This window comes from Aotus nancymaae, unplaced genomic scaffold, assembly GCF_030222135.1.
Source record: "Aotus nancymaae isolate 86718 unplaced genomic scaffold, 86718_ANA_hifiasm-v0.15.2.pri h1tg000049l, whole genome shotgun sequence".
NCBI classification, from domain to species: Eukaryota; Metazoa; Chordata; class Mammalia; order Primates; family Aotidae; genus Aotus; species Aotus nancymaae.
In genome coordinates this window covers 14,189,695-14,210,000 of record NW_026988463.1, presented here as the reverse complement: position 1 = coordinate 14,210,000, position 20,306 = coordinate 14,189,695, and the positions used below count along the sequence as shown (strand labels likewise).

Below are 20,306 nucleotides of genomic sequence, written 5' to 3'. Positions count from 1 at the left end.
CCAAATCATTGTTTTCACATTTGGAACTTCTATAATTATGCCATCAGGGAGATACACGGGGAAAGTTGCTGACTATTCAGAGTACAGGCAAGTAACTAGAGTGTGGATCTTTCCCGTGAACAAGGTAGATTTTAACTAGGTTGATTGGCTCCATGGGAAATCCCAGTTGATAGCATCACCATCTTCACATTTGGCATGAGATTAAAATGGCCAGACTGAACCCTGCTTGGAGGCTCCAGGGAGATTCTGACTTGAGAACACTGTGTAATCTGCAGTGCTATATAAATTGAAGCAATATCATTATTTTGATTTCTATGACAACCCATTATAGTTTTCAAACTTTGATTAGAAAATTTGAAATTAAATATAGCCCTATTTTTTGCTTTTTGATCTTTCTATTTGAGCTTTTTAAGCACAATGTAAGTTTCTGATTGACAATGGAAATATCCAGCCATGTAGATGAAAGTTTCTGTCTTCTTGGATTCCAGCAGCTGTACTTTTCATGCAGCCCTTGACCAGGGCAAAATATAAAGTTCTGAACACTGTCAAGGTAACTTGGAATATGGGCCGAAATTAATGATTAAATTTTTGGTTGAAGATTTCGTTGCTTACCAGTGTCTTGAAGCCTTCTGTTTTGGAAGTCATTGTGAGCTATCGTTGACGTGAATAGAGAAGCATATTTTTCTCTTGGGGTATTGTCATTCTTTCCATTTTATTTTATTTTATTGTTATTTTTGATAATAATTATCAGGCTGGGGTGCAGTGGTGCAATCTTGGGTCACTGCAGTTTCTGCCTTCCAAATTCAAGCAATTGTCCTGCCTCAGACTCCTGAGTAGCTAGGTTACAGGCACACACTGCCACATCCAGCTGATTTTTGTATTTTAATTAGAGATGGGGTTTCTCCATTTTGGCCAGGCCCGTCTTGAACTTCTGACCTCAGGTGATTTACCCACCTTGGCCTCCCAAGATCCCAGAGATTACAGATGTGAGCCACCACTTCCAGCCCCATTCTTTCAGTTTTAAAACTCATAGATCACCCTCAGGAAAGATGCAACTTAGAAAAGTTTTAGTTTGATCAGTTGCAAATGTTTATATTTATTGTTTAGATTTGACTTTCAGAATTTAGTCACAATTGATTCTTTACGAATTGATTGGTTTAATGGGGGGGATGTGCAAAGCGTGTAGAATGGTGGTGTCATCTGTTGTTTTTGTCTTTCAAATGACTTGACATTACTCAGACTTTAATTGTGCTGTTTTCCTTGAATACCCAGATGTTCTTTTATTCCCAAGGCAAATGAACTTCCTGACTTGAAAATAAGTCCGACGTTGTACTTGCATGAACTTAGCCTAATGGGGTGAATGGCCTCTCAGCCTTGATCCCACATACTCACTCACCTTAGGCAATGAAGAGGTGGGAGACGTCTAACTTATTCGGTTGTTTCCCTCACTTTGTAAATATTAATCCTTATGCTGTGGAGCAACATGGCACATTTGCCTCTTAGTTTTTTATTTTGTTTCTGTTTTTTGTACATGTCATCCACATGGGGTGATAGCACCATCTGTGTAACTCCATGGTCAAACTCAGTCTAATTTAAAGTGGTCTCTCGGCCAGGCATGGTGGCTTACGCCTGTAATCCCAACACTTTGGGAGACAGAGTTGGGTGGATCACCCGAGGTCAGGTGGTTCGAGACCCGCCTGGTCAACATGGTGAAACCCTATCTCTACTAAAAATACAAAAAATAGGCTGGGCATGGTGGCCTGTGCCTGTAATCCCAGCTACTCAGGAGGCTGAGGCAGGAGAATGGCTCAGGAGGTGGAGGTTGCAGTGAGCTGAGATTGTTCCATTGCACTCCAGCCTGGGTAACAGAACCCTGTCTCAAAAAAATAATAAAAAAATAAAGTCTCTCAAGAAGTAACTATGGAATGGTTAAAGACTCTAAGTTAGATGTCTATTGTTGTGTAACAAATTACCCTACAGTTTAATGGCTTAAAACATCAAACATTTACTGTCTCAGAGTTTGTGTGGCAGGACAGTCTGGGTGTGGCTTAGCTGCCTGCCTGGCTCAGGGTCTTTCCTAAGGCTCTATCAGCGTGTCAGTTGGAGGCTGCGGTTGTCCCAAGGCTCCACTGGAGGAGAGTGCACTGCCCCTCGTGTGGCTTACAGGGGCTATGGACTGCATGCATCAGTTCCTTTCCATGAGGTTCTCTCCATACGTAGCTCATATAAATAAATGAACAAGAGGCAGGGCGTGGTGGCTCGTGCCTGTAATCCCAGCACTTTGGGAGGCCGAGGCACATGCATCACCTGAGGTCAGGTGTTAAAGACCAGGCTGGCTAACGTGGTGAAACCCCGTCTCTACTAAAAATACAGAAATTAGCTGGGCTTGGTGGTGTGTGCATGTAGTCCCAGCTACTCAGGAGGCTGAGGCAGGAGAATCGCTTGAACCAGGGAGATGGAGGTTGCAGTAAGCTGAGATTGCACCACTGTACAGCCTACACCAGAGTGAGACTTCGTCTCAGGAAAAAAAAAGAAAAAAGAACAAGAAAGCCCACCTCAGGCAGAAGCCACAGTCTTTATAACTTAGTCTCAGAGGTGAAAACCCATCACTTCTGCCATAGTCTGTTTATTAGAGGTAAGTCAGTAAGTTCAGCCTATGCTCAAGGGGTAGGGATTATACAAGTATGTGACTACCAGGGGGCTGGCGGGATTGGAACCATCTTTGTTTATTTATTTATTTATTTTTGAGATGGAGTCCCACTCTGTTGCCCAGGCCGTAGTGTGGTGGCGTGACCTCAGCTCACTGTAACCTCTGCCTCCTGCGTTCAAGTGGTTCTCTTGCCTCAGCCTCCCAGGTAGATGGGATTACAGGCGTGTACCACCATGCCTGGCTGAATTTTATATTTTTAGTGGAGACCGGGGTTTCACTCTGTTGGCCAGGCTGGTGTCGAACTCGTAACTTCAAGTGATCTGTCCGCCTCAGACTCCCAGAGTGCTGGGATTACAGACGTGAGCCACTGTGCCCTGCCTGGGGTCCATCTTTGAAGCTGCCTACTGATGGGAAAAGTATGATATAGTTAGGATTAATTTTGTATTATTTCATACATGAAATTGAAGTTTTTGGTATGCTTGCTAAAGCTGAACCAGAGCAACAGGAAGTCAGGTAGTTGTAGGGGAAGGTTGACCGGCTAGTTGCTAAGAGAACTTCTATGAATTCATGACTATACAGGGTCTGTTCCCAGACCTTGAAGGTCAATAAGCTGATTTCTTTATCTGCCTCCCTAACCCCCTGACCAGTGTTGAAGGTTACTGATTCTTCTTAAATACAGTCCCAGAGGGACTGGTGCCTTGGGACAGCAGGCTAATTGCTTGATTGCTCCTGAGATGTTTGGACTTGAAGTGGGTTGAATGAATAGTGATGAGGAGGACCTCTTTGCAGAGGGAAGCAGCCTGTGCCCAGCCAAGATAGGGGATCATTTGGAGGTCAGGGGCAGAGCAGGGCTGTGAGTTCTCCATCTTGGGTACGTATTAGTGCCAGGCTCTGCTGAGTACCTGCAGCCAGCTTCATGGTGTGGTGACTGCTAAGGTATCTGTGTCCTGGTTGCCCTGGCGACGGACTCCACTGCCCTCTTACCTGACTTTTCTAAGTTGCATTGCTAAGTTCAGGCTCCCCTCAAATTCTAATTACATAGTTTACATATCACTAATATATAATCATAGTTTACACGTAATTTTGTTTGTGTTTTTAAATCAAAACTTGGCAGGTACATAGATAAAGTCATTAGTTCTTTTAGCTTTATTACAAAAGACAAAAGGCCTCTGGCTGTCACCGTCTCCCACTTCCCTCCCTTCAGAAACCCCTGTTGGAAACTTTTCCAGTGATGCTTTGGGTTGTCGCCTCCATAGCTCTGATCAACATGCCTGTTGACACTTCCTAATTTTTCAGTTGTGGGGGTTATTTATTTCTCATTGTGGAAGAGGAAGGGTAACTGTCTTTGACTGCTCCACCTCAGAAAACACACACACAGCTCCCCATCCTCTGGCACAGTCGTATCATCATTTTGGTTAGATCAATATTCAGAGATTACATTATTATAACTGAAACTGCTATCCACAGCTGTGAGGTGCATGATCGTTTTTCCTGCATGATCTCTTGATTTCTCTGGTGTAAATACTGTGTGTGTGTGTGTGTGTGTGTGTGTGTGTATTTTTGGTTTTCCATATACTCATCACTAACTCAACTCTAAGTTTGCCCTCAGTTTGTAAATCCCCTGGTATATTCAGGCACTTTAGGCCACCTCTCACTTGCACCCAAGGCAGTCTCTCCTGGTGCCTTCCAGCCTACTCCAGTCAGAAGCCTGCTGCTCGTGGGCCGACACTCTTCAACTCACTTTTTTTTCTTAACAGCTTTCTTAAGATATAATGCACATAACATACACTTTACCCTTTGAGAGTACATAATTTTAGTTTTTTTTTTGAGATGGATTTTGCTGTTGTTGCTTAGGCTAGAGTACAATGGTGGGATCTCGGCTCACTGCAACCTCTGCCTCCCAGGTTCAGGAGATTCTTGTGCCTCACACTCCCGAGTAGCTGGGATTACAGGCGCATGCTACCATGCCTGGCTAATTTTTGTGTTTTTAGTAGAAACGGGGTTTCACCATGTTAGCCAGACTGGTCTCAAACGCTTGACCTCAGATGATCCACCCACCTTGCCTCCGAAAGTGCTGCAAGTCACTATGTCTGTCCCTCAGTGGTTTCTGTATTGTGCAACCATTGCCAGTCTGTAATTCCAGAACATTTTTATCATGCTCCAAAGAAACCCCTTACCCTTTAGCAGTCAGTCTTCATTCCTCCTTCCTCTAGACCCTGGCAACCAAGACTTTCTCTGGACATTTCATGTACGTGGGATTGGGTAATCTGCGGCTTTTCAGATCTGGCTTCTTTCCACTGGCTTAATGCGTTGCTGGTCTGTTCAGGTTGCAGCATGAATTGGTTCTCCATTCTTCCCATGGCTGAACCTCCTTGCATGGTGAGACCCCATGTTGTTCGCTTATCAGGTGATAGCCATTTGGGTTGTGTCTGCGTTTTGGTTATTATGAAAAATTCCCTGGCTCACTTTTGTGTGGGATCCCGTATATCTTGCGATGTATGTATTACGATTCCTAGATTTCTTCCCTTCTTTAGGTACAAGGTAAAGTTTCTGCAAGGTCGCATGTCTGAAAATGCCTTCATCCTGCCTCTCTCATGGCTTGCCTTGGTATATCATTTAAGGCTGGAAGTAATTTTTCTTCAGGACGTTGAAGATATTTCGTCATTGTTTTCTAGCTTTCTGTGTTGCTGTTGAGAAATCCTATGCCATTTCTAGTTTTTATCCTTTGTGAAAATTATTTGTCCATTTCAAAAGTTTGTAGCCTTTCTTCTCTGTCCCCTGTGTTCTGAAGTCTGCGGGTGTAACTTGCTTTTCTCTATTTTGCTGGACATTCTTTGAACTCTTCCATCCTGTCCCTCGTATCTGTTGGCTCTGGGACGCTCTTGAATTATTTGTTTGATTTCCTCTTCTCTGTGTTATCTTTTTCTCCTTGCTTGATCTCTTCGAATTTGTATTTACAGTTCTCTCTTCTGTCCCAACGCCTGCCTTTTTTTTTTTTTTTTTTTTTTGAGACAGGGTCTTGCTTTGTGGCCCGGGTTGGAGTGCACTGACACCATCTCAGTTCACTGCAATCTCGGCCTCCCAGGCTCAAGCAGTCCTCCTACTTCAGCATCCAGAGTAGCTGGGACTACAGGTGTGCAGCACCACACTGTACTAATTTTTGTATTTTTTGCAGAGATGGGGCTTTGCCATGTTGCCTGGGCTGCTTTGCCTCTATTTTCTGGAAATTTTGCTACCTTTTCCCTTACAGTCACTGTTCTATTTCTGCTGTCATCGTTTCGCTCTGTAAAAGGGCTTTTGTGTGCTTTGTGTTCTTCTTTTTTTTCTTCTTTTTAAATCTCTCCCTATTCTTATTTCATGACTACACCGTCTCCTCCTCTTTCTCTGGAAATATTACCAACAATTTGCTTTTGAAGTATTTTCCGTAAATAGTCCCTCTTTCCTGCAAGTTGCTTTTCTGTTTATTCCTGTCTCAGTCTTTCATCTGAGGTGCTTTTCTCAAATGGGAGGTGATTTCAAGATATCTATTCAGGTGTTGGACTGGGGTTAGAAATTGTTTTGAAGCGCTATGAACATTGACTTTGGGCCTCTTGGGGTGATCTGGCTGTGCCATACCACTGGAGAACTCCCCTGCTCCTGGGCTCTAAAGTTGTATTAGATTCCTGGGAAAATGTCTTTCCCTTCCCTGGCTTAGAGGCAAATGCTGGCTGCCTGCTGTTCTGGGAATGACTGGGGCTGGGGAGAGGGAAGAAGAATGGGAGAAACTGAGAAGTTCAGTGTGTGTGACTTTTATCTCTCCATTTCCAGTAGGACACCCCAACCTCAAATCAGTGCAGATCTACCGTGTCTTCTCCAGAGACTAAACACATGTATTCTGCTAATTGCTTCTTAAACAGACTTTTGAAACCTTTCCTTTACTTTCTAGTCCTGTGTACACCCTCACTTCCAGAGATGTCTTGTGGTAACAGATCATTAGCCTTTTGTGAATCCTTCTGTTCTCATCAGATTTTTACTTTTTCTCCAATTCTTTTTTTTTTTTTTTGAGCGATGTCTTTACAAAAACCTTTTTTGATTTTATTATTTTTGACACATAATAATTGTGCAAATTGTACATATGTGTGGGGTAGTATGTGATACTATGATATATGTACACAGAATTTAATGATCAAATCAGGGTACTTATCATATTCCTCATCACCTCATAGGAAACATTTTAATTGTTTTTTTTATTTATTTATTTTTTATTTTTTATTTTTTGGAGACAGAGTCTTATTCTGTTGCCCAGGCTGGAGTGCAGTGGCATGCTTGCGGCAACCTCTGTCTCCCTAATTCAAGTGATTCTCCTCCTTTAGCTTCCCCAGTAGCTGGGATTACAGGCGTGTGCCAGTGCATGCAGCTGATTTTTCTATTTTTAGTAGAGATGGGGGTTTCACCATGGTGGCCTGGCTTGTCTCAAACTCCTGACCTCAAGTGATCCACCCCCTTTGGCCTTCCAAAGTATTGGCATTGCAGGTGGGTGAGTCACTGTGCCCGACCTTAATTGACATTTTAATGGGATTTTGAGAGGATGTGAGTGTAAATTACTGTGTTGAGGCTCTCATCTTTAACTGGAAGTCCTTCACAGTTTTTCTTTCTGTAACTATTTGAGGTTATCTGCTGTGATTGGGCCACTCCCTGCATTCATGGCCCAGGACTTAGGGCTTCTTTCTGTATGTTCCCTGCTGTCACTTAGGGCCTTATGGCTTTAAGTGTGGCCCGAGGAGACTTGGCTGCCAGGCTTAGTGGCTTCGGTTCTGACTCCTGGTTTTGTTCAGCCTTCCTGACTTTCACCTTCTGGCTGAAAGCTGCCCCCATCATTGTGGGGGCTAGTCTCAGATCCTTGTTGAGCCTCATTACCCCCTCCATACAGCTGATAGAGCATCCAAGGGGCTTCTTGTCCCACAACACACAGGAAGCTTATCCTGCGTTGTTGATGTTTGTTTTGAGGCTTGAGACTAATCCACGTTCTTAAAACACGCCGTGAATCTTTTCCTTTGCCATCAGTGTAGGAGATCTTCCCTGTTCTTGTTTCCTGCTTTTCTTGGAACTGTCTGGTTCTTTCCCAGTTCTTCTTTATTTGTTCTTTTCTACAAAGCAGGTATATACGAAATCATGGAAGTAATACTCAGAGCCGCCTGTGTGCGTGCTTGCTCTGATGTGGGAGCCAGTCTTTTTAACATGTCTTTGGCATTGACGTTCTATGTAGGTTTTCGAGGTTTTCTAGAGCCTTTCTTGCTATTATCCTAAGTATAGTTGATATGCCAATCCTTGGTTTTACACATGCTCTGACCCCCATTAGTGCTCTACAGCTGGCTGTGGGCAGGCACTACCTCACTGGATAACTTTTTTGTTGTAGGAAAAGAAATTTGGCAAATATAAAAGATAGAAGTGGACTAGATGCTGTAGCTCACACCTGTAATCTCAGCAGTTTGTGAAGCTGAGAGGGGAGGATCACTAGAGGCCAGGAGTTTGAGACCAGTCTGGTCAACATATTGAGACCTTGTCTCTGCAAAAACTAAAATAAACAAAACAAAAAAGGAACTAGCCTGTTACAGCATGAATATGCCTGCAGTCTCAGTGACTCAGGAGGCAGAGGCAGGAGGATTGTTTGAGGCCAGGAGTTCGAGGCTGTAGTGAGCTATGATTGATTATGCCACTGTAATCCAGCCTAGGTAACAGAGGAGACTCCATCTTCCCCCCACCCCCCCAAAAAAAAGGAAATAGAGGTTCTTACATCTTACCAGTTTTCTCCTGAAATGGAAACTAGTGTCAAGGTTATTCCCTTACTCCTGTGCTTCTATCTCATGACAGTTCTTGCATTTTAAAAATACAGCTTATTGCTTTTTTTTTAAAGTGACAAAGTCTTAATTCTGTCACCCAGGCTGGAGAGCAGTGGCACAATCGTAGTTCACGGCAGCCTTGACCTGCTGGGCTCAAGCAATCGTCTCACCTCAGCCTCCTAAGCAGCTACAGGTGTACACCACCCACCATGCCTGGCCTTATCACTCCTTTTATTGTACTTAGGTGAAAATGTCCCAGTGCTGAAGTAATTAGTGAGAGAGAGAGAGAGAGAAAGAAAGAGAGTGTATATGTGTGTGTGTGTGTGTGTGTGTGTGTGTGTGTGTGTTTCTTCAGTGCTTTTTCAATATGAATTCATTTGAGAAAGAAGATTTTTTTTTTTTTTTACTGGGAAAATAATTTCTGATACTGTTAAAGTATTTATGACATGTCTTCCTTTCTCTAAAGTTGTGCCAAATCTTTGGAGTGTTGATGGAGAAGTTACAGTCACTGAACAGAAGCCGGGAGAAGTTGCTGAAGAACTTGCAAGCTCCTATGAAAGAAAGCTCATCGAGGTAAGGCCGGTGGAGTCTGTGCATCTTTGTTTCTGATATTGGCTGCTTTGGAGACTTTCCAGGATAAGCCCAGGCGGTTCTAAAGACACGTGAGCAAAACAACCAAGGAACCCCTCAGCCCCACAAAACAAAACAAGACAAAACCAGTGTGCTTTAGAAAGAGATGTATAAGCTGATCGTTTGAAAAATGTCAGTTAGTTATTGGAAATTTCTAGCACCTAAGAAAAGGAAATAAGAGAAAACATATATATGTAACATTAAAAATAAAACAAATATAAGCTCAGATTTGGAGATTAAAACAGGAAAGAATGTCACCTGCACCTTTGTGCTGTTAAATGTGAAAATGTGGATGAGGTGAATTGTTTTCCGGAAAAACATTCATTATCAGAATTAATTGAAGATGAGGCAGACTGGTTGAAGGGGCCCCCCCATCACCCTCAAAAAAAAAAAAAAAAGACCAAAACACTTGGGAATAAAGTTGCACAAGTAACTGAAGAACTGCTTCCTTAGAAGACAGCAACCGTAGATGGTTTCATGGTGATTTCTAGGAAACTCTTCAAGGCAATACACAAAGAGTCCTTTGCTATTTCTATTTCCTGAGAGGGTTTTTATACATCTCTGTCTTGGTTCAGGTATGCATTACCATGATATAAAAAAAATCCTGACAAAGATAGGGTAAAAAAGCAAACTATCAAATAGAATCATTTATGTATAAGATATACAAAAATTATAGAAAGTTATTACTAAAGTTCAATTGCGTATTACACGAACAGTGTACACAAAACATAGGGTTTATTTAGGATTGCAAGGATGACTTAATATCAGGAAATTCATCTATGTAAGTCATCTCATTAGTAGGCTCAAAGAGGAAAGCCAAATCCTGGTAGGTAATGAAAACTCATTTTATAACTGTATGGATAGTGATAGAAAATATTCTTCATAAAAGGAATAAAGGTAATTTTTGGATGTGATAAAGGGGTTTTTCAGAAACCATCACTGATTAGCATACTTGATGGGAAAGTTGAGAAGCTATGTTTGTGATGAGGTGTGTGTCCATGTTGTAATAGTCCATTGGTGGTGTTCTAAGTTATGTCTGGCTCTCTTCCTTTCTCCGCCTTTGTGGTGTGTGCTTTACTCCATTTCTCGCCATGTCCTCTCACAAGACTTTCAGGATTAAGCGATTCCTGGCCAAGAAACAAAAGCAAAATCGTCCCATTCCCCAGTGGATTTGGATGAAAACTGGTAATAAAATCAGGTAGAACGCTAAAAGGAGACATTAGAGAAGAACCAAGCTGGGTCTGTAAGAAATTACACATGAGATGGCACACATATTTACGCTGTCTGAAGGTCACAATCATGTTAGCAAATCGAGCTGAAAAATGTCACTGCTATCTGGAGAAATTTGAACAGAGTTTCCTCTCTGGATCTGTAATGAAGGCATTAGTTGGTACAACCCTCAGTGCTTCCATTATTCATGTTGAAAAAAAAAAAAAGAAGGCTTTGGTTGGCTGGGTTCAGTAATAAATATGTGAGAACTTTCACTTCTAAAAAAAAAAATAGTTATGTCTGTATGTACGTATGTACGCATGCTCAGTATACAAATACACTTTTCGGTTCTTTCTAAATCTTCTACAGTGAGTTTTATTTTTATAACAGGGAAAACACTCACTCATTGCTGTAGAGTCATGCCTGAGCTTGGGTGGGTTTCAGAGGCCCAGGGCCCTAGAAGGGGACCCTCTAAGCTCATTGCTGGTTCAGGCTGCCAATCTTACTATCTGTTGTGTCTGGTCTCTAAATCGACTCTAAAGAAGGAAGGTGGCTTTAGAAACATCTTGCATTCTAACTCAAGTGTTGGAGGAGGAGATGATGGTAGTAATGTCAGGGGTGTTACCAATGGAGGTGGTAGCGGAGGCAGAGATTGCGGTGAAAGGGAAGGAAGAAGTGATGGTAGTAGAAATGATGGAGGAGGTGGTTGTGATGAAGCTGTTATTTGATGGAGGAGGAGCAGCAGGAGGTGGGGGAGGTGTTGATGGAGGAGGAGATGATGGTAGTAATGTCAGGGGTGTTACTGATGGAGGCGGTGGTGGAGGAGGCGATCATGGTGAAGGGGAAGGAAGAGGTGATGGTGGTAGAAGTGATGGAGGAGGTGGTTGTGATGGAGTTGTTGCTGATGTAGGAGGAGGTGGTGGAGGAGCTGTTATTGATAAAGGAGGAGGTGATGGTGCCCAAGTTGATTTCAAACTTGTGAACTCCAACAGTACTCATGCCTTTGTCTCTCAAGAGTGCTGGGATCACAACTATATGCCATCATGCCCAGTCCATCTCATTTTAGATAATAAGGGTATTTGGAACACCTTAAACATGGTGATTCATCCCAGTGCAAAGGGAGTTTCTGAGCACTTTTTATGTAGGTGTCTTTGAGTGTATGTGCAGCTCACCTATCTGCACATACATGCAACACATTTGTGCTTGTTGATCTGGAATCCAGTGTCCTGGACAGCGCAGAACCTAAAGCTAGTGCTGTAAAGCCATGTTTTAATGGCTGGTGAGCATCTTGCGCCAAGGGCTGGAGGTATAAAAATTGTTCCTGACACTCTGAGATTGTTAACTTTGGAAGACAAGGAGGGCAGGAGAATTCTGGCAGGTGTAAGTTAATCTGGCAAGGGTAAAACACTAGTCATGTCACAGCCCCTGTGATACTAGCAGCAGCTGTTAGGTGCATACTGTTAGTTGAAGGCACTGTGCTGGGGCTTTTATGAAGATGAACATGTGTGTTCCTCAGATGAGTTCCTTGAGGAGGATACTCTTGCTGTCTCCAGTTCACAGATGAAGCTTTGGGAAGTTTAGTAACTTCGCCAAGAGTCCTTAGCTGCTGAGAAGCAGTGCTGGGCCTGGATGTGGTGGCTCAAATCTGTAATCCCAGCACTTCAGACTAGGAGTTTGAGAGTAGCCTGGCCAACATGGGGAAATGGTATGTGCCAGCTAGAATCTGTTTCCATTCACAAAAATTAGCTGGACGTGGTGGCACGCACCTGTAGTCCCAGCTACTTGGGAAGCTGAGGCAGAGAATCAATTGAACCTGGAAGGTGGGGTTGCAGTAAGCCAAGATCACGCCACTGCACTCCAGCCTGGGCGACAGAGTGAGACTCCATCTCAAAAAAAAAAAAAAAAAAAAAGTGGAAAGGATTAGATATCTAGTAAGAGCCGCGGGTTCTGTAGAAGAGGCAAACTTTCCTCTGGCCCTGAATGTTAACAGGAAGCATAGCTTGGAGAGCCTAGGGAGGCCATTGAGTAATGATGCCAACTCAGTTTGTGCACATCCACTGAGCACCTTCTCAGTATCCAGCCCTTTGTTTCTTTTCTCCTCTTTTGTGGCTTTTCCTACCTTGGGAGCAGCAGTGTTGATGGTTGTGGGAGATGAGACAAGGAAGTTGTGAGGTTGAAACAGAGACATCCCTGAAGTGGCATTCATTTCCCTCTGTGGAGTTTTTTTTTTTTCTTTGTCTTGACTTGCAGAGTGACTTTGGTTGCAAAGTCATTGATGTTTCCTCTGTGAATTGCGTTAGCTTTTCCTCATGCCGAACGTGGCCTTAAGTTACATAGATGAGTGGGACACAGTGCCTGTGTTTAGGGACTTGCCGTCTTGTGGGTGAGGCAAACACACCTGTTCTGATGGTCAGGACAGAGGATTGAAGTGCAGAGGTAGGGTTATACTACCCACAGGCCTGGAGCCGTGTCTTCGACAGCAGTTCTGCAGAGGTCGGCACCTAACCACAGCTTCTTTAGATAATTCCTCCCCACTTCTTAGGGACTGTTAGTGATGATGCTCAGAATTTATTCTGTAAACTTCCCCATCCTTCTTGAAATTCTAACACATCAGAAGAGAAATAATTGTTCTCAGCAAGGTGTTTTTTTTTTTTTTTTTTTTTTTTTTTCCAGAACGAATACAAGTTTATTTAGCCAAGGTTGAAGACACACCCAGGGAAAAATAGAAGCATGCAAGAGCATTGGTGACCTGTGCTTTTTCTTTTTTATTTTATTTTATTTATTTATTTTTTATTGCATTTTAGGTTTTGGGGTACATGTGAAGAACATGCAAGATTGTTGCATAGGTACACGCATGGCAGTGTGATTTGCTGCCTTCCTCTCCTTCACCTATATCTGTCATTTCTCCCCATGCTATCTCTCCCCAACTCCCTACCCTCAACTGTCCCTCCCCCATTTCCCCCCGACAGACCCCAGTGTGTGATGCTCCCCTTCCTGTGTCCATGCGTTCTCACTGTTCAACACCCCCCTATGAGTGAGAACATGCGGTGTTTGATTTCCTGTTCTTGTGTCAGTTTGCTGAGAATGATGGTTTCCAGGTTCATCCATCTCCCTTCAAAGGACATGAACTCATCATTTTTGATGGCTGCATAATATTCCATGGTGTATATGTGCCACATTTTCCCTGTCCAGTCTATCATCGATGGGCATTTGGGTTGGTTCCAGGTCTTTGCTATTGTAAACTGTGCTGCACTGAACTTTCATGTGCATGTGTCCTTATAGTAGAATGATTTATAATCCTTTGGATATGTACCCAGTAATGGGATTGCTGGGTCAAATGGAATTTCTATTTCTAGGTCCTTGAGGAATCGCCACACTGTCTTCCAAAATGGTTGAACTAATTTACACTCCCACCAACAGTGTAAAAGTGTTCCTATTTCTCCACATCCTCTCCAGCATCTGTTGTCTCCAGATTTTTTAATGATCGCCATTCTAACTGGCATGAGATGGTATGTCAATGTAGTTTTGATTTGCATTTCTCTAATGACCAGTGATGATGAGCATTTTTTCATAGGTTTGTTGGCCTCATGTATGTCTTCTTTTGTAAAGTGTGTGTTCATATCCTTCGCCCACTTTTGAATGGGCTTGTTTGTTTTTTTCTTGTAAATCTGTTTTAGTTCTTTGTAAATTCTGGATATCAGCCCTTTGTCAGATGGGTAGACTGCAAAATTTTTTTCCCATTCTGTTGGTTGCCGATTCACTCTAATGACTGTTTGTTTTGCTGTGCAGAAGCTGTGGAGTTTGATTAGGTCCCATTTGTCTATTTTGGCTTTTGTTGCCAATGATCTTGGTGTTTTGGTCATGAAGTCCTTGCCTATGCCTATGTCCTGAATGGTTTTGCCTAGATTTTCTTCTAGGGTTTTTATGATGTTAGGTCTTATGTTTAAGTCTTTAATTCATCTGGAGTTAATTTTAGTGTAAGGTGTCAGGAAGGGGTCGAGTTTCTGCTTTCTGCATATGGCTAGCCAGTTTTCCCAACACCACTTATTGAACAGGGAATCCTTTCCCCATTGCTTGTTTTTTTCAGGTTTGTCAAAGATCGGGTGGTTGTAGATATGTTGTGTCGCCTCCGATGCCTCTGTTCTGTTCCATTGGTCTATATCTCTGTTTCAGTACCAGTACCATGCTGTTTTGATTACTGTAGCCTTGTAGTATAGTTTGAAGTCTGGTAGCGTGATGCCTCCCACTTTGTCCTTTTTGCTTAGAATTGACTTGGCTATACAGGCTCTCTTTTGGTTCTATATGAAGTTTAAGGTGGTTTTTTCCAGTTCTGTGAAGAAGGTCATTGGTAGCTTGATAAGGATAGCATTGAATCTGTAAATTACTTTGGGTAGTATGGCCATTTTCACAATATTGATTCTTCCTAACCATGAACATGGAATGTTTCTCCATCTGTTTGTGTCCTCTCTTATTTCGTTGAGCAGTGGTTTGTAGTTCTCCTTGAAGAGGTCCTTTACGTTCCTTGTTAGTTATATTCCTAGGTATTTTATTCTCTTTGTAGCAATTGCGAATGGCAGTTTGTTCTTGATTTGGCTCTCATTAAGTCTGTTATTGGTGTATAGGAATGCTTGTGATTTCTGCACATTGATTTTGTATCCTGAGACTTTGCTGAAGTTTCTTATCAGTTTCAGGAGATTTTGGGCTGAGATGATGGGGTCTTCTAGATATACAATCATGTCATCTGCAAATAGAGACAATTGAACTTCCTCCTTTCCTATTTGAATACCCTTTATTTCTTTTTCTTGCCTGATTGCTCTGGCTCTCAGCAAGGTTTTGAAGATAAAAGATACTGGACACATCCAAGATAGAGCTCTTCTGAGACTCTTGCTTCTGTACTTCTTTGAAGTACATTTCCTTTGGTTTGGACTTATCTTCAGAGATTTTCTATTCTTTTTCTGCAGTTCCCTTCACAACAGTGTGACATGTTGGTGACATTCGGACTTGGAGACTTCACCACTTTGTTGCTGCCTTCTGCAGCCTGTTGACTTGGAAAGCACATGTATCACATGTCAGACTGAGTTCAGATTTGCCACTTACTGCCATATGTTCTTGGACAGGCCCCTTTACTTCTCTGAGCCTCACATTCTGTGTTAGTGTGACGCAACCAGTAATACCTGCTAGTGGGTTTGTTTTGGGAATTACACATGAAGAACCCAGAGGAGTGCCTGCAGTAGAGAGGAGGTGTCTTTGTGCTTCCTCTCCTCCCTTCTGTCCTGACTTGTTTGGAGGGCTTGCCTCTCCACCATAGCTTGCTGTCTGGGTGGAACAGTGTGTCCAAGTACTTTGCCCTGTTTTATGTTCAGGGCTGGGCACATGACCTGAGCTAGGCCAATGGGGTCTTTAACTCTGGAGTCATATAAGAATGCAGCAGTCCTTGGGAGGCCATTTATTCAATAGCAATTAACAATAAGCATTTATCCAATAGACAAATAGCAGTGAGTTGGATAAAACTCTAGTTGTTTTCTGTGTTGAACTTGCTGTAATTGCTCTGTTTTCAGTTCCTTGTCTTGTCTTTTTTTTTTTTTTTTTTTTTTTGGAGACAGAGTCTCATTCAGTTGCCCAAGCTGGAGTGCAGTGGCACAATCTTGTCTCACTGCAAGCTCTGCCTCCGGGGTTCAAGCAGTTCTCTTGCCTCAGCCTCCCAAGTACCTGAGATTAGAGGTGCCCGCCACCACACTTTGCTAATTTTTTGTATTTTTAGTAGGCATGGGGTTTCGCCTTGTTGGCCAGGCTGGTCTTGAACTCCTGACCTCAGGTGATCCTCGTGCCTCGGCCTCCCAAAGTGATGGGATTACAGGCATGAGCCAGCATGCCTGGCCCCAGTTTCTTTTCTGAGCCCGTTTTCCCCACTTTCCTCCCTGTTTATAGTGAATTCTATTTGTGCTTAGGTTAGCATCTGTTTCTTGTGCTTACCACTGGCACCCTGACTTATATAAAGCTTTGTATCCGTATGTGATCAGTAGATGTCGTTTTCCTTCATTTCTCCTTCTACTCACTGTTTACCAGGGCTTAGCGCTCTCATGCTGCCTTCTGGCTCTCCCAAGTCTTGCTTACCGGCACCGTTTTCCAGCTGTTTGCTCCACTTGTGTATCTTCTACTTCAGTATTGCCAGTCCGTCCTCTGCAAACAGCACTTTACTTCCTTCCATATGGCAGGGCTCAGCTAGCCGTTGATTGATTTTTAAAATTATAAGATACTTATCATTTACTGTTTGAGTGTAGTTAGTCCCTAAATTTTTCTCGTGGGTAAAATAAATGGTGTATTAGCCACATTTGTTCTCATTATAATGGCAGAGTTGCTATTAATGGAAAAGTAAGCTTAAACATCAAGCTGGTAAAAAATACACTCATAATCACATGCTGTAGATAACTGTGAATGTGATCATCATTTTAATAAAGTGTAAAAATTCCTAAAGCAGCCAGGACCTTGGGAGCAGTTACACCACCAGTGCTTGCTTCATAAACTGGCACTGATGGGTTCCAACACTTTTCATGTATCCAGAAGTCATTTTTATGTAAGAGCAGCCTGCGCTTTTCTGTAAAATACTGGATTCTGTATAAGGATGCAGGGTGAAAAACTCTAAGCTGGGATCTACATTACACTGATACTTGAAAGGTTTGATTTGAGTTTTTTTTGTTGTTGTTGTTTTGTTTTTGCTTGTTTGTTTTTGACAGAGTCTCTCTCTGTTGCCCAGGGTGGAGTGCAGTGGCATTATCTAGGCTCACTGCAGCCTCCACCTCCTGGGTTCAAGCAGTTCACCAGCTTCCTCCTCTGTAGTAGCTGGGATGACAGGTGTGTGCCGCCATACCCAGCTAATTTTTATATTTTTAGTAGTGACAGGGTTTCACTGTATTGACCAGGCTGATCTCAAACTCCTGACCTCAAGTGATCTGCCCATCTCCACCTCCCAAAGTGTGGTGATTACATGTGCGAGCCACCATGTCTAGACATTTTTTTTTTTATAATCACCTGAAGCTGAGTATATTCAGATCAGGCTCTTACCTCATGTAGTTTAAATACCAAGCAAAACTGAGTGTTTAAGTGCTTCCTGTATATGAGTAGAAAAGGGTAAGAAGCTATTGTTTCAAGTAAGATAGGTGTAATTCCCACTGAAGTGTTAATGACTAACAGGGCTAAACCTCTGATGAGTTTTGAAAATCTTTTTATTATGTAGAAGTTGAAACATACACGGAAATAAATTAGAATAATGAGCCTCCATGTACTCATCACCTGGCTGTAGCTGTTAGTAACTCCTGGCCAATCTTGCTTCATCTGTATCCCATTCCACCCCTCAAACCTCAGACCCCTTGGAATTTTGAAGAAAATCTCAGATTCCATATCATTACAGTCCTAAGTATTTCAGAATCTATCTTTAAAAGATAAGAGTTCTTTTAAAAACCACACATTACTGCAATACCATAGTCACACTTTAAAGCCTGCTAAAGAAGGCCAGTGCTAGTCCTCGTGATCCTCAGGTTGAAGTATCAGGGAGAGGAGCTTCTTATAACAGAAGGTCTTTTAGGAGGCCACTGGTTCACTCTCTTCCCCAACTTCCCGAGCAAGGAACTGGAGCATTTCATTTGTGCATCATGGCTAAGCTTGGAGCTGTTTTGCCTCTGTGCCCTTTGCTTGGCTGTCTGCCTTGACTTCAGTTAACAACACATGCACTTATGTCAGCAGCACAGCCGCACGGGCCCTGGGAAGGTGAGGGATTTGGAGATGAGGAGGTGTGATCACAGCCTGCAGTCTTTATTAGTGTATCGGTTCCAGCCTCCAGTGTGGCCTCCTTTACAAATGGGCTAGTTCCCTAACGAAGGTCTCCGAAGGAGAAAGAGGCAGGCTGTATCTCACAGTTGTCTCTATTTTAGAAAAATATTTTTGGGCCAGGTGCAGTGTCTCACACCTGTAATCCCAGCATTTTGGGAAGCTGAGGTGGGCAGATCACGAGGTCAGGAGTTTGAGACCAGCCTGGCCAATTAGGTGAAACCTCTTCTTTACTAAAGATACAAAAAATTAGCTGGGCATCGTGTTGGGTGCCTGTAATCCCAGCTACTCAGTGGGCTGAGGAAATTGCTTGAACCCGGAAGACGGAGGTTGCAGTGAGCTGAGAATGTGCCATTGCCCTCTAGCCTGGGCAACAGGGCAAGACTCTGTCTCAAAAAAAAAAAAAAAAATTTTTTTTTATTACTGGTAAAGAGTAGACAAAAGAACATAAAGAACTTCTATACTGGTAAAGAATAGACAGAAGAACATAAATAACTTCTGTATACTCATCACCCTACTTCAGTAGTTACCAACTCTTGGCCAGTCTTGTTTTATCCGCTTACCCTCCTGTTTCCCCAGCATTACATAGTATTTGGTAGGGAATCCAAAGCACAACATTGATTTCACCCCTAAGTAGTTAGGAATATATTGCTAGTAAAGTATAAGGGCTCTCTTTTTAAAACAGAAAAAAACTCCATAGTATCATTCACACCTAAAAGTTAGCAATAATTCCTTAGTATTGTCAACTATCTGATGAGTGTTTAAATGTGCAGTTTAAACAGGTGTTTGAGTCAGGATCCCAGTGAGGTCCCTACCTCATGATTGGTGATGGATCTTTTCAGTGTCTTTCAGTCTTTGCATTCTGTCACCTGTGTCTTCCTGCCTCTCCCTTTCTTCCTTACCTGTCATTCATTAGGTGAAGAACCTGGGTCGTTGATCCTGGAGAATTTCTCCCACCAGTGTTTTTTAGAGTCTGTTATGTGTGTGGTACTCTGTGACCTGTTAGGCTTTTTGTGACGTGTAATGTAAAGCAGCTATAGATATTGATGTTATAGCCTGGGTGACGTAGCGACACCCTGTAATTACAAAAAAAATTTTTTCAAATTAGCTGGGCACAGCAGTGTGCCTGTGGTCCCAACCACTCAGGAGGTTGAGGTGGGTGGATTGCTTGAGCCCAGAAAGTCGAGGCTGCAGTGAGCTACTGAGGTAGGAGATGGGACTTGACCCCAGAGGCAGAGCTCAGACACTGGACCAAATTCACTACTAGTTAAAACAGGGCTGGGGTGGAAGCAGCTTTCCATTGGACATGCCCATGTGTGCCATGTCAATTTGCTATTGTCATGGTAACATCCAGGAGTTCCGAACCTTTTCCATGGCCATGACCTGATGACCCAAAAGTTAATACTTCCTTTCTAGAAATTTCTGCATCAACGACCCCTTATTCTACATATAATTAAAAGTAGGTATAAATGTGACTGCAAAACTGCCCTGAACTGCCTCCCTCTGCCTACAGGTTGCCGTGCTCTGCAGGAGCAATCCCGGAGCTGTAACTCCACTGGAGCTGTGACACCATTGCTTCAGTAAAGCTGTTTTCTTCTACCTCTAGCTTCCCCTTGAATTCTTTCCTGGGCAAAGCCAAGAACCCTTGCAGGCTAAGCCCTTCTTTGGTGCTCATCTGTCCTTCATCATTATGATGGTGCCACTGCACTCCAGCTTGGGTGACAGAGTGAGACCCTGTCTGAAAAAAAAAAAAAGATAATGAAGGTAATAGCAGTTAATGTAAATCGAGGGGCTGTTCTATTTTTAGGCACTGTGTTAATTGCATTACATGGAGTGTGTGATTAATTGTTCTCTGCATTACAGATGTGGAAGCCGAGGTTTGTAGGGGCTAAGCCACCTATCCAAGGTCATGGGCCTAGCATGGGTGGAAGCAAGATTTGACCCCCTGACTGACCAGAGTTGGTACTCTTCCCATCGCCCTCTGTGTCCTTCTCTGTGCCTTCCTAGAAACAGGAATTGGGCCTGCCTTTGCCTGCTAGCTCTGACTTTTAGTTCTAAGTGGAGCCAGGAAAATAAATGCAGTGACAAACATGCTGGCTATTAGCTTGTCAAGAACTGGGGAATGATGGAAGAGATGAGGAGGGAGAAAGGAAACAGATTCTAGCTGGTGACAG

At 42.9% G+C, this 20,306-nt stretch overlaps 1 protein-coding gene across 2 annotated transcripts in view; it reads left to right on the top strand.

The window, feature by feature from the left end:
* Window positions 1-20,306, top strand: part of SNX29 (sorting nexin 29) — a 596,058-nt gene that overhangs the window by 294,296 nt on the left and 281,456 nt on the right. For both annotated transcript variants that reach the window (XM_064362489.1, XM_064362490.1), the window contains one exon: window positions 8,936-9,042. In XM_064362489.1, the coding sequence (XP_064218559.1) occupies window positions 8,936-9,042 (107 nt within the window). The remainder of the gene's footprint in view (window positions 1-8,935; window positions 9,043-20,306) is intronic.